This window comes from Mirounga angustirostris, unplaced genomic scaffold (assembly GCF_029215605.1).
Source record: "Mirounga angustirostris isolate CCGP_5_RB_7025 unplaced genomic scaffold, mMirAng1.0.hap1 SCAF_16, whole genome shotgun sequence".
Lineage (NCBI taxonomy): Eukaryota > Metazoa > Chordata > Mammalia > Carnivora > Phocidae > Mirounga > Mirounga angustirostris.
Genome location: NW_026991724.1, coordinates 52719414 through 52732434, shown reverse-complemented (window position 1 = coordinate 52732434; position 13021 = coordinate 52719414). Strand labels below are relative to the sequence as shown.

At 55.1% G+C, this 13021-nt stretch overlaps 2 protein-coding genes across 3 annotated transcripts; one reads left to right on the top strand and one right to left on the bottom strand.

The window, feature by feature from the left end:
* The first annotated feature begins 310 nt into the window (after positions 1 to 310).
* TULP2 (TUB like protein 2) lies at positions 311 to 7297 on the top strand. Its single transcript, XM_045891893.3, has 12 exons — positions 311 to 342; positions 802 to 853; positions 1265 to 1391; positions 1932 to 2069; positions 2332 to 2448; positions 3435 to 3556; positions 4204 to 4515; positions 5403 to 5515; positions 6034 to 6148; positions 6234 to 6332; positions 6572 to 6743; positions 7018 to 7297. The coding sequence occupies exons 1-12, from the start codon at positions 311 to 313 to the stop codon at positions 7149 to 7151; spliced, it is 1533 nt and encodes a 510-aa protein (XP_045747849.2). The 3' UTR covers positions 7152 to 7297.
* Positions 7298 to 7335: 38 nt separating this feature from the next.
* Positions 7336 to 12210, bottom strand: PPP1R15A (protein phosphatase 1 regulatory subunit 15A). 2 transcript variants are annotated; one of them, XM_064580754.1, is made up of 3 exons: positions 11981 to 12210; positions 9624 to 11309; positions 7336 to 7374 (listed from the first exon to the last, which is right to left on the bottom strand). In XM_064580754.1, exons 2-3 carry the CDS (start codon positions 11298 to 11300, stop codon positions 7351 to 7353), a joined length of 1701 nt encoding a protein of 566 aa, XP_064436824.1. In that variant the 5' UTR covers positions 11301 to 11309; positions 11981 to 12210; the 3' UTR covers positions 7336 to 7350. The 2 variants fall into 2 exon arrangements, with proteins under 2 accessions (XP_064436824.1, XP_045747847.2); XM_045891891.3 differs by lacking the exon at positions 7336 to 7374 and adding an exon at positions 8775 to 9208.
* Between the last annotated feature and the right edge of the window lie 811 nt (positions 12211 to 13021).

Below are 13021 nucleotides of genomic sequence, written 5' to 3'. Positions count from 1 at the left end.
CAAGGTACTGAGGCGTGACTGTGAAAAGCCTTTGCAGGCACCAGGAGAGGAGTTGCCAGGATCCCAGGCAGGCGGGTGCTGGAGATCGGGGGGTCAATGGGGGTCGAGTGTTTGGGGCCCAGAGTCCTAAGTTCCTATGCCTGCGTAAAGGAGAGTTAACTATTTGGGGGAGAGGGAACTGGATTCCTGGGCCCCTCAAAGTCATGAAAGCTGGAAACAGGCTGCTGGGTCCCTGACCAAGTAGGTGCTGGAATTCGGGCTGCCTGGGTCCACTGGTCTGTGTCCTGACTCCTCATTCTGCTTCTCCAGAATGTCTCAGGAGAATGACACGTGGAAGAAAGAGTGAGTGGGGAAAGGGGATGCGCAGGGGTGGAAATGGGGGTGCAGGAGGAACTTAAAGTTTGATTATGCCCACATTCACTCCATTCTGGCTTTATGACCATGTTTTCAGGTTCAGCACCATTAGCCTAGTGGTAAGGGGCGCGGGCCTGGACTTCTGGGTCCTGAAGGGAGGGAGCTACACATGAGGACTCATGGGTCTGAAAGAGGACGGGCTGGGGGCCTGGACTCCTGAATCCTGAGACAGGAGGGGCCTGGGATCTCTGATTCCTGGATTCTAGACAGGCCAATGCTGGGGAAAAAGAGCTTCAGAACTGGTGGAGCAGGCTCAGGTTCTGCTCCTTCTTTGACCTCACAAGTGCTCAGAACCCTAAGTTGGGCAGGAAGAAAGAAGGGAAGGAGGGGGCTCTTGCGCAGCGGGGGGCCCTGCTTGCTGTCACCATGAGCCTGCACCTCTCTCAGGGCGCTGGGGAATGAGCTCGCCGCCATGAGGCTGCAGAAGCTGGAACAGCAGGTACTATGCCAGGGAGTCCTGCCACCTCCCCCCACCCCCCCCGCCCCTTCAGTCTTCCAGAGCTTCCAGGAGCACCACCCCCAAGATTTGCTCTGGGACTCCTGGTCCTCCTTGACTCTCTCCAAGCCTCAAGTCTGCAATTGGGAAATGAGAAAATAGGAATTGGGGATCCTAAGGAAGCAAATCTTGATGATGAGAATGCCCTTCTGGAGGGCAGGACTGCTAGGTCCTGGGGGAGGAGGGGACAGGGTGCCAGGACTCCTGGATCCGAGGAAGGAGGAGCTGAGGGACTGAGAGCCTGGACTCCCAGACTCCCTCCCATGCATGCCTCCCCCTGCCCCAGGCCCTCCTTCACCCCTGTCTTCCCGTCCGGTTCCTGGCCCCCACAAGCCCCCTTTTCCACTCCCGCAGCGGCGGCTCTTTGAGAAGAAGCAGCGGCGGAAGCGCCAAGAGCCCCTCATGGTTCAGGCCAATCCCGACGCTTCCCTGCGGCCCCGGCGACCATGGAGGCGGGAGGAGCGCCTCGCGGGTGACAGGGGTGAGGAAAAGTTCTAGTGTGGGGCAGGAGCCCAAGGAGAGCCCAGTGCAGGGCCCTTGGGGACCCGGGAGCCGGACCTGGCTGAGCTCAGGGGCGGAGCAGGGAGAGCGCGGGGGTGGAGCCTGGTCCGACTAGAGGGTGGGGCGCGAGAGAATCCCGTGATTGGGCTTCCTAGAGCTCTGGGGCGGAGCCTGGGGGAGGTTGGCGGGGGGGCGGCCCTGGAAAAGGCAGGGACTCCATTTCGGGAGAGTGAGGGCTGAAATTAACAAAGCCCGGGGGGCGAGGCCGGGATAATTTAGAGACAGGTCCCCGGAGAGACCGAGAGCCGTGTGTGAGACTGTGTAGGCACAGAGTTTGCAACAGTTTAGCTGCAAGTCTGTGCTTGCTTGAGCCTTAGGATGGACTTTGCGTTCCGAATGGGTCTCCCGGGTTTGGGCGGTCACTCAGGAATGGTGTCTGGGAGTCAGTGAGGGAGCGGATCTTCGCAGAGGACTGGAATTTGTACATCGGGTTAATGGGCTTCGCTGCATCTTCTCCCAGGCCTTGGGAACCCTTTCCTCCAGGAGTACATGCCAGAGGCACATCTGCACTCTGGTGCCCACAGTGCCCTGGGCATCGTGAGCTGCGGTGGAGACGGCAGCGGTGAGCGTGGCCCACTGGCATCGCCGACAGAAGGAGGTAATCTCGAGTCCTTGGGCCGCCTATACCCTAGAACTGCACTCCCACCAGAATCCAGGAGTCTGGAACCTCAATCCTTGCTCTCCAAAGAACCCAGGAGTCCAGGCCCCCACGGGCCCTGTCATCCCTCACACCAAGGAGTCCAGATCCTGAAACTACTCCTTCTCCAACACTCAGGAATCTGAATCTCCAGGCTCCTTCCCCGCCTCCCCACCCCCCAAAATCCCGGTCTCTAGTCCCTCTCCCTTATCCTGGCTACCAGACAGTTCCGATCCGGAGTTGGAGGAAGTCTCCGTGGAGGATGTTCCTGCTTCTCCACCTCCTTATAAAGAGCCTCCGGGGACTCGACGCAGGGGTTGGCCAGCCCGCCAACGACCTGGTAATTTCGGGGACATTGGGTGGAATCTGGTCCCTGGTCCATGTGGCAGATCCTCCCCCCTTTTTTGGTAACAGTTTTATTGAAATATATTTCACATACCATACAATTCATTCATTTAAAGTTTACAATTCCATGGTTTTTAGTATATTTAGAGAGATGAGCAACCATCACCACAATCAATTTTAGAACATTATCATTATCCCGAGGGAAACCCTGTACCTTTTAGCAGTGACCCCCCCCCCCTCGCCCCCCACACCTCATTTCTCCCAGCCCTAGGCAACCACTAATGTACTGTCTCTTTAGATTTGCCTATTCTGGACATTTCATTTGTTTATTTATTTTTTTAAGTTCAATTAGCCAACATATAGTACATCATTAGTTTCAGATGTAGAGTTCAATAATTCATCAGTTGCCTATAACACCCAGTGCTCATCACATCACGTGCGCTCCTTAATGCCCATCACCCAGTTACCCCATCCCCCCTCAGTTTGGACATTTCACTTAAATAGAATAATATAGTATTTGATCTTTCGTGATTGGCTTCTTTTGCTTATCATGTTTTTAATGTTCTCCTATGTTGTAGCATTGTTACTTGTTATTTCTTAATATTGTATGACAATTCCTTCTATTCTCATGACATGACCAAAGAGTCAATAACAGGACTCTTAATTATCACCCCAAACCCCATTCCTCCCTCCCATTTTAGTTCCCAATCTCTCTGATGCGCTCTTTGGGACAAGGTAAAGGGAGGACTCTAACCCCACCCTGTCCTTAGACCCAGGGCAGTCAGAGACTTCTCAGCCAGTGTAGACACCCGGGCACATGGGGGAGGAGGAGGATCTGGCAAATGAGTGTGATGAGTAATAAGGAGAGGCCAGAAACCCAGGATATCTGGCCTTTACCAGCTAGCACTGGTGACCTGGTCCCAAGCTCCTGGGACCCAGGTGTCCTGAGCCAGTTTTCTTCTGGCTCTTTCCACCCCGTAGGGGCCAGTGCGGAGGAAGAGAGTGAATCCCAAGAGGTTGGAGATGAATATGAGGCAGCCAGTCCAGAACCAAACCCTGGCATGGATGGTGACCTGGGACGTGGAGACTTAGCCTCCAACAAGGTGGGAGGTGGCACAGCCAATCAGAATATAGGAGAAGGGCTAGCTAGCTTCGGACTCCAGAGAGGGTGGGTCTAAAACTCTGCAGCCCAATCAGAGGCCCTTTTTACTGGTGGGTGGAACCTGTTATGATTGGGCCATCAGGGTCTCTGTGTGTGTACCATTTATGAAGTCGGTCTAGAGGGTTTAAATCGATGTAAGCACATACATTAAAATCCAGCCCACCGAAAGGCAGCGAGCTTTGGAGAGGGTGAAACAGTGATGGGGGAGGGCCAACAGTTGGTACTCGCAGGTGTTAATGAAAGTAAGATAAATAGTAAGATAAATGGGGAGATCTGGGCCATCTTATATGTTATCTAGACCGAAACAACACTGCTTTTAGCTGAATGGACAGTGCTTTCAAAGAGATTCTCCAGCTGGTAGATGAGGTGGGCGTGGCTTCAGAGGGCAGCTATTAGTGCTGACCAATGAACAGGGCCCCTTGAAGGTACTGGCCAATCAGCACGTGGCCGAGACGTTTGACCAATAGGCAGAAAACATGGTTAAGAGAGGGCGTAACCCTGAGCTGTCACGGCCAATCAGTAGTTGGTAAGCCCGTGGTGGAGGCGGGTCTCAACCATCCCTCAATTTTAATTTGGCGCGTGGACTAGGGCGAAGACTTGGCAGAGAAGAAGGAGGAGTCGGAGTCTACGGTGAGGAACTCCCCACCGGCAGCCGAAGAGGAGGTGTCCGAGACCCCGGAAGGCGAGGTCGGCGCGGGCAGCAGCGATGTGGGGAGCTCACCCCGCTCGCCTCCCCTCGCGCCAGGCCCTCGGCTGGGAGAGGACATGGAAGCTTATGTGCTGCGGCCGGCGCTGCGCGGCCGCACGGTGCAGTGCCGCATCAGCCGCGACAAGCGCGGCGTAGACAAGGGCATGTTCCCCCTCTACAGTCTCTACCTGGAGGCGGCCGACGGCCGGGAGGTACGGTCTGGCTCCCTCTCGAGCAAGCCCCACCTCCCAGTGGCAAGTCCCGCCCCTTTCTGAGCGAGGTCGAGACTTTCACGAATCCAGGCCTTGCTCAATGATGACATTGAGCTAGGGCTTGTGAACTCCAACGCCAAACCCTGCCCTTCACGGAAGCAGGCTACTTTAGCAGTAGCATAGGCCCTAACCAAGCCCATAACTAAGCCTCGACCACTCTTGAGTTGGGCCCACCTTTCTCAAAGTAAGGCCACGCTGTCTCAGGGTCCAAAACCTCACCCCTTACACACCCTCTCGAGGTGTTGGCCCCGTTGTGTTTGTCCAAGTTCCGCCTCTCACTGAGCCTTCTAATCTATCAGGCCCCTACCCAATCCTCGGATAAGTCCCGCCCCCTAGGAACCAAGCTCCTCCCCTCGTGGATTGTCTATTCCAGAGCCAAATCACGCTCCTCTCAAATCTGGCTAGTTTCCCCCTCGGTCTGGAGGCCTCCCTTCAAGGCACTCTCCCAAAAGGAGGCTTTCCCCCTACTCAGTAGTGCTAGACCTGCTTTTGTCAGATGAAATGCCTACCAAAGTCCCGCTGCAATGTTCCAAGTGAGGCTCTTCCCTAGCCTCAGTTAGGCTCACCGCTGCCTGGGCTCAGCCCTGACCCGGGACCCAATGGCGGAAGGAATGGCGGGGCGGAGATATGAAGATGTGAAGCTCCCCTTCAGGACCTAGCTGATGACTTCCTTCAGTGAGAACCGCATCTCCCAGGAAGGCTCAGGATGCTTTTTGCTCCATTACCCTCTCCTCTGCCGTGGGGACACGGTGTTTCCTTGTCTTGGGCCCCTAACCCTAGCCAGATATCAGAAACTGTTTCTGATGGGCTGTTCTTCCTACCCACAGCACTTCCTCCTGGCTGGGCGCAAGAGAAAAAGGAGCACAACCTCGAATTACCTCATTTCCCTGGACCCCAAAGACCTGTCTCGGGATGGGGACAACTTTGTGGGCAAAGTCAGGTGGGCAGAGCCCTGATAGGTGTGAGAAATAGGTGGCAGGAGGCCTCGGGGGTGCCGGGAGGGGTGGGGGAGAAGGGGACAAGCAGGCCACAGAGCACAAGTTCTGCCTGCTCTAGGACCTCTTGTCTTACGGACTGATGTACTGTGTATATCTTCAGGTGGTAGCCCCAGGGTGGGTGGGAATAAGAGAACTAAGGGCTTTGGAACAGAGGTTGACATTTAAGACATTTGACTTCTTGAGAGGCAAGAGGGTGGGACTCCTAAGTTCCCATGGGAGAGGGCTGTGATGTACGCATTCTTGCATCTTAGGGGGAATAAGTTTCCTAAAAGGCAGGGGACTAAAAGTCGTGACTCATCAAAGAAACAGAGCGGATTGGGACTGTAGATGCATGGAACACGGAACTTAAGTCCCAACTAGAGGGTTAATGGGAAGAGTGGATGACATGACATGGGAGAGCACTTAATGTACAGCAAAAACAGTCATTATTTTTACTCTGACCACTCCCCTCCTGGAGCAGATCTAATGTCTTGGGCACCAAGTTCACCATCTTTGACAATGGGGTGAATCCTGAAAGGAAGAATTTCGTCCCGGAGACCGCTCGCATCAGAGAGGAGCTGGGGGCTGTGTGTTATGTGAGTGTCTGGGAGACAAGAGAGAATGAAGCAGGACGGTGGGGAGGGAGAAAGAGCCAGGTCAACTGGAGCATAATACCCCCAGGAGACCAACGTCTTGGGATTCGGAGGGCCCCGGAAAATGACTGTGATCATTCCAGGATTCGATTCCCAGAACCGGAGAATCAGCGTCCAGCCTCAAAACGTGAGTTGGCTAAGGTTGAGAACCTCTGGATCAGTGGGGAGGAAGGTCTGGGGGACCTGCCCTAGGTCCTAAGGGAGAAGGGGGCCCATGGCTTGCAGGTGGTCATATATGAAGCCAGATGGACTTTGTCAGACTTTTATGTTTCTCAAGGAGGAGAGATTAGGGACGCAAAATTTTGCGTCGGGAGGAAAAACGTTCACTGGTGGTTGGTTAACCACGCCCCCTACTCTATCTTATAGGAACGGGAGTCGCTACTGAGTCGCCTCCGACGGGGGGCCAGCCAGGGCCTGGTCCTGCTGCAAAACAAACCCCCGTCGTGGAGCGACGAGAGCGGCGCCTACGTACTCGATTTTCATGGTCGAGTCACTCGGGCCTCGGTCAAGAACTTCCAAATCGTGCATCCGGATGACCGTGAGCTCCTAGGAACCGGTTTACCTGGGCCAGGGAGGCATGAGCGGACGAGAACTACTTCTCCCATCAGCACTTGAGCGTTTTTCTAGGGAGGGCTGATTCCACGCTGTTGCAAAGCCTGCTGGGAACTGTAGTTTAGTGGCCCTCAGGGTTTCTGGGCGTAGTGGGAGCGCCGCACAGCCTCTGAGAAGTGGTAGTTCTCGAAGCTCAGAGGCCCGCGGGAGGGAGTTGAGGAGTGGGGCTAGGCTTGCTTAGTTCCTGACTTCCTCCTCAGCGGACTACCTGGTGCTCCAGTTCGGCCGCGTGGCCGCAGACACGTTCGCCATGGATTTCCGCTTCCCGCTTTGCCCGCTCCAAGCCTTTGCCGTCTGCTTGTCCAGTTTCGGTGGCAAGCTGGCCTGTGAGTAATCCAATGAAATACCATGCCCTCACCAGCTTCTGTGCCTGCTCATTTGGAGAAAGGGCCCCCGCATGCCTTCTTTTGCTCCACCTTACTCATAACCAACCCATCATACTCTGCCTGGGTGCCCACAGTCCTGCGCTCCAGGGGAGTAGGGTTTTCAGCAGCACCTGCTTTCACGGGACTCACAGTCATGGGAGATGGGTCTTAACAAAAAATTAAAATGCGCCTCTGCAGCGAAGGAGAAAAGCACGCGGAGGCACAGGTCAGCTGGGTCAGATCAAGGTATCCCTAAAAAAGTGCTTTCCACACCACATCTGAAGAATCACGAGAAACCAGGACCAGAGGGGTCAGGGGTGGGAACATCAGGCAGTAGGCACAGCTCATACAAAGGTCTTAAGGTGAAAAGGGGCTTGATCGGTTTGGGAAAATGAAAGGATAGTGTGGCAGGAGCCTGGGGAACCACTGGAGAGGGGCAGGGTCAGAGGCTCGACAGGGGACAGGATATTTGAGCCACTCTTCTTCCAGCTGCTGGATAGATCTCATGGGGTCAGAAAAGACTTCTGAGTTGGAGATGTAAACTTGGATGGGTAATTCAAGACATGCATGGGTGAGAGTGAGAATAATTACAATACTAGCTACACTTATCTAACATTTGTTATTTGGCAAGCATTGTTTTTTTAAAAATTTTTTATTGTTATGTTAATCACCATACATCATTAGTTTTTGATGTAGTGTTCCATGATTCATTGTTTGTGCATAAGACCCAGTGCTCCATGCAGAACGTGCCCTCTTTAATACCCATCACAGGCTAACCCATCCCCCCACCCCCTCCCCTCTAGAACCCTCAGTTTTTCAGAGTCCACCGTCTCTCATGGTTCGTCTCCTCCTCCGATTTCCCCCCCTTCATTCTTCCCCTCCTGCTATCTTCTTCTTTTTTTTTTTCTTAACCTATATTGCATTATTTGTTTCAGAGGTACAGATCTGAGATTCAACAGTTTTGCACAATTCACAGTGTGGCAAGCATTGTTTTAAACATGGATTTGGGATGCTTGGCTGGCTCAGTCGGTGGATGGTGGGATCTTGATCTCAGGGTTATGAGTTCAAGCCCCTCGCTGGGTGTAGGGATTACTTAAAAATAAAATCTTAAAAAAAATAAAAAGGCAAATAAATAAATATGAACTCTTTCGGGGCCTTACGATCCTATGAGGCATGTGCTATTGTTAGCCACATTTTATAGGTAAGAAAACAGTCTATGGAACAGGGCTTAAAAAGGTGAAATTGGATTGCTGAAGGCCTTGAGCAACTCACCACTTAAAGGCCAGCAGGAGGATGAGTATATTCCAGGGAGGCACAGAAAACTGGAACTGAACCCTTTTTTAGTGATCAGTGAGTCCAGCTCCCAGCCCCCTTGGGGAGATAATCGTCCCAAGTTTAATAAAATTTAGGCCGATGCCAGAGAAAAACTACAAGACCCACCAGCCCTGAGTTCAAAAGAAGCCTCAGGGCAAGAAGAGGCAAATTTGAGGGATGATGGGAAATACAGTTTGTCCTCTACTGAGGTACTCGCCTTTATCCCAGGGGTAGTGGATTATTGTGAGTTCAGATACACACAGTGATGGTGACATTGCTTTGCTACAAATCAGCAGGTTTTATTTCTTAGATATAACAACCCCCCCAAAATAAATAGCTAATAGAAACAGGAAACTCCATGATCTTAGCCACTCCTCCCACTGAGGTCCAGGCAAGGAGACGGGGACAGAGGAGTGGAGGGAGATGCCCCAACATGGCTCAAGGGTGTGGCCTGGATGGAGGACAATGGTGAGATCTGGGGAGGAGCAGGTGTGGCGGCCAGAGGAGGGGTAGGGTTCCCACAGCGGGCCCAGGCCCTGGCCCGGGCGGCAGGGGTGAGACAGGGGCCCAGCTGCTCCTGTGCCTGGGCAATCCGCCAGGCGAAGCGACTGCGATCCCGGGCGAGCTGCTCCCAGGGTCCCCGGCGGGCGGCCTGGGCCGGTCCTGCCCAGACAGCCAGGAGATGGACAGAGACCTTCTCAGAGAAGTGTACCTGGAGACGGGAGCAGCACGGATGCAAGCCCACGTGTCCACAGTGGGGAGGGGGAGAGAGAGAGAGAGAGAAAGAGAACCAAAACAAAAATGAGTGACACAGAAATGCTTGTTGTCTGAGTCACCTGCTAGTCACTGGCCCGCGGCAGTCTCCACGTGACTCACTGCAGGTGGAGACTGTTTCCTGGTGCTGATCTGAGCCACAGCTGCTCCCCCCTTCCCACGGGGCCCCAGCCTCTTGCAAAGGCTTGCGTTACAGTGAACACAGCCCTCCCAACAGAGTTCACATGCAACCCTCTGCAACACACGGGGGACCCAGAAGTTGGGCCGTCCAGCCCTTCCGCCCCGCCCCCCGCCCAGGCCCAGGAGTTCCAACTCCTCCCTAAGCCTCAAGAAATTGAGTCCTCAGTACCCACCTTTCTGGCCTTTAGGGGAGTCTCAGGGTCTGGATGCCGGGTGGGGGTTTCTGTGGGCTTGAGTCGCCTCTGCAGTCGGAGGGGCAGCCGAGGACGAGCCCAGGGAGGTGGTGGCTTCTCCCCAGGTAAATAGATGGCCACTCGGAAGGGGCAGGGCTCAGCTTCTCCCCACTCCTCAGCAACTTCCCCTCCCTCTGTGTCCTCTCCAGGCTGGCATGTCCAGCCCCGGTAGAGGGTGCTCTGAGCCTGAAGGGAGGGACTTGGCTCAGAGTTAGCTGCTTCTGAATCCTCTTCCGGCTCTGTGTCCTCTCCTGGCCTATATACCCAGGCCCTTGAAAAGGTATCTGTGGCCTCAGCTTCTCCTTCCTCCTCAGCTGCTCCCCAATCACTGTCCTCATCTTCTAACTCTGTGTCCTCTCCTGGTCGATACACCCAAGCCCTCACGAGGGCACTTGTGGATGGGATGGAAGAGGGACCCTCAGCTTCTCCCTCCTCCTCAGCTGCTCCCCAATCACTGTCCTCTTCTTCCTCTGTGTCCTCTCCTGGTCGATACACCCAAGCCCTCACAAGGGCACTTGTAGATGGGATGGAAGAGGGACCCTCAGCTGATCCCCAGTCACCGTCCTCATCTTCTTCCTCCGTGTCCTCTCCTGGTCGATACACCCAGGCCCTCAAGAGGGCACTTGTGGAGGGGATGGAAGAGGGACCCTCAGCTTCTCCCTCCTCCTCAGCTGCTCCCCAATCACTGTCCTCATCTTCTTCCTCTGTGTCCTCTCCTGGTCGATACACCCAGGCCCTCACAAGGGCACTTGTGGAGGGGATGGAAGAGGGACCCTCAGCTTCTCCCTCCTCCTCAGCTGCTCCTGAATCACTGAATTCATCTTCCTCCTCCTCAGATTCCTCTCCTGAACAACACTCCCAGACCCTGGGGTGAAAGCCTGAAAACGAGGGGGAAACGGAGTTCTTTATGACTTCTTTATTCTCTGTTCTTTTTTCCTCTGTGGCGTGATCCTCTTCCTCCCCAGCACAGTACACCCAAGCTTTGGGCTTGGATCCTGGAGATAAAGGGGCAGTAGGGCTTCGGGCAGCTTCTTTGTTTACAGCTTCTCCCTCCTCTTCCTCCTCCTCCCCTGGTGAGTGCGATGGAGGAAAAGAGAACGTGACCACTTCAACTTCCGCAGCTCCTTCCTCAGATTTCTCCTCTCCAGGAGGTTCTTGCAGGGCTCTTACCAGACGGCTGGGGGACAAGGAAGCAGGCTGGCCATCTATAAATTCACTTCCCTGCTCTTTAGGGACACTAGTTGCTTGTTCCCCACCATACTCTTCATCATCCTCTGAAAACTCCCAGGCTTCAAGAGAACTGTTGGCTTTTAGATCATGGCAGCCCTCCCAGAACACTTCATCATCCTCAGCTGCTCCACTGTCTCCAGTCTCCCCTTGAAAGTACCTGCCCCAGGGGGCATGGCAGGTGGCGGGAAATGTCTTAGCTTCTCCCCCCGGGCCAGCTTCTCCCGGATGGGTTCCGGTTAATGCTTCCAACAGCCAGGGTTCTGGAGGTCCTGGGCCCCTCAGGTGGCTCCAGGCCCTGCTGAGAAGGCCCATCAGCGGGGACAGGAGGAAAAAGGGGTAGGTATCCCTCCAGGGGGCAGGCTGATGGGGTACTTGGCCTGGGGCCATCTGTCTGGGCTGGAAATAAACAACAGGAAATAGAGTTTAGAAGCCAAGTAAGGGAGAGTATCAAGGGATGACTGTGAGTCATAGCAACAGAAATAGTAACACAAATAGCAACGAGAGAGTCCCTGCCCCACATTCCTTGCTGATCCCTGCCCCTCCCATCTCCAGCAGAGGCACAGTGTGGTTCCCACCTCTCTCCTCTCAATACCCAGGAGTCTGAGACCCCAGCCTCTTCTCTCAGACCCAGAAGTCCCAGTTCCCAGAACTGAGAATACAGGCCCTCCACTTGCTTCCCTTGGAGACAAAGTCCTAGTTCCTGGTTCTCTCATCTTCCTGAGGATCCACAAATCAGGCCCTCATCACCCTCCTCCCCCTGAGACCCAAAAGTTGCGGCCCCCGCGGGGTTCCATCCATTCCACTGGGGATCCATGAGTCTGGCTTCCAGAACCCTCCTCTCGCCAGGCTCAGGCTCCCAATCTCTTCTCCTTCCCAAGTCCGAGCCCTGGAGTGCGTCCTGGTCCCACCTCTCCCCAGACACAGGAGTCTGGGCTCCCAGACCCTCGTTCCTCAGGACCCAGGGGTCCCGGCCTCAAACCCTCCTGTCTCGGTACCCAGAAGTGCAAACTCCCTCCTCACTGACCAGGAGCTGCTGGGGGGGCCAGGCGTTCGGACCCCTCACTCACCGCCTCGGGGCTGCGCGTCACCCGGGGGGCAAGAGCGCCGGCTCGGGGTGCCACCAGCGATCGCAGATCTGGACGGCTCGGGAGGCCAGCGCGTTCATCTCGCCCTCCGGTGCCGGGCTCGGGGACTCAGGTTATCACCTGCTGCGGCAAGCACCGTCGCGGCCAAGAGATGCGGGCTTCTTCTCGTCGGCGTGAGCGATCCACAGCGAGGCTGGGAACTGGTGCGGCCCGCACGGCTTTTATGGGCCTACGCGCCCGCGCGTGATGACGTCACGAGGGGCGGGGAAGCTTCGAAACCAAGGCGTCAGGGCTGGGGGAGGGGAAAGTAAGGTCGGAATTCTCGCGGAGATTCCGGGGGTTTTGTGACTACACGGCGGCGTTTCCGAGCGCGGCCACGCCCCGAAACACGCGAGCTTGTCAATCAAACGCGGGCACGGCCTCAGCCGCCCGGGCGCTCTCCCAACGGCTCTTGGGGTGGGAAAACGGGCTTCCCGCCCCGACTTAATCATCAGCACCCAGGCTAGAGTCTCCCATCGTCACAGCCGGTCCGCTTCCTTCCGGGGGGGGGGAAGGGGGGGAGCATTGTTTTTACACAGTCCATTTTCACAGATGAGAAACTGAGGCTTGGGAATTAAGTCACTTGCCCGAGGTGGTCGCAGCAGAGTCCAGATTGAGGCGAGAACAAGAATGTAAGCGCCCTGAAGGCAGGCACTTGGCTTTGCTCACTGCTTTTTTTCCTCAGTGCCCGGGATATAGTAGGTGCTCAACAAATACTGGGTGAGTGGACTCGAAACCAAAAACTCAGACTCCTTCCTGGTCTCAAGCACAAGGCTCCATACCTGGATTTCACCCACTTCAAACTCATACAAAAGCTCATACACAGGGGCGCCTGGGTGGCTCGGTTGGTTGAGCATCTGCCTTGGCTCAGGTCATGATCCTGGGGTCCTGGGATCAAGCCCCGCATCAGGCTCCCTGCTCAGCAAAGAGCCTGCTTCTCCCTCTCCCTCTGTTGTTCCGCCTGCTTGTGCTCTCTGTGTGTCA

Bases quoted from the DNA above. Each gene is read 5' to 3' on its own strand.
- TULP2 (XM_045891893.3), top strand. From the start codon at position 311: ATGTCTCAGGAGAATGACACGTGGAAGAAAGA. The intron at 343-801 runs GTGAGTGGGGAA...CACCTCTCTCAG, and splicing joins AATGACACGTGGAAGAAAGA to GGCGCTGGGGAATGAGCTCG. The intron at 1,392-1,931 runs GTGAGGAAAAGT...ATCTTCTCCCAG, and splicing joins GCGCCTCGCGGGTGACAGGG to GCCTTGGGAACCCTTTCCTC.
- PPP1R15A (XM_045891891.3), bottom strand. From the start codon at position 11,300: ATGGCCCCAGGCCAAGTACCCCATCAGCCTGCCCCCTGGAGGGATACC. The intron at 9,209-9,623 runs GTGGGTACTGAG...TCCCGTCTCCAG, and splicing joins CTCCCCTAAAGGCCAGAAAG to GTACACTTCTCTGAGAAGGT.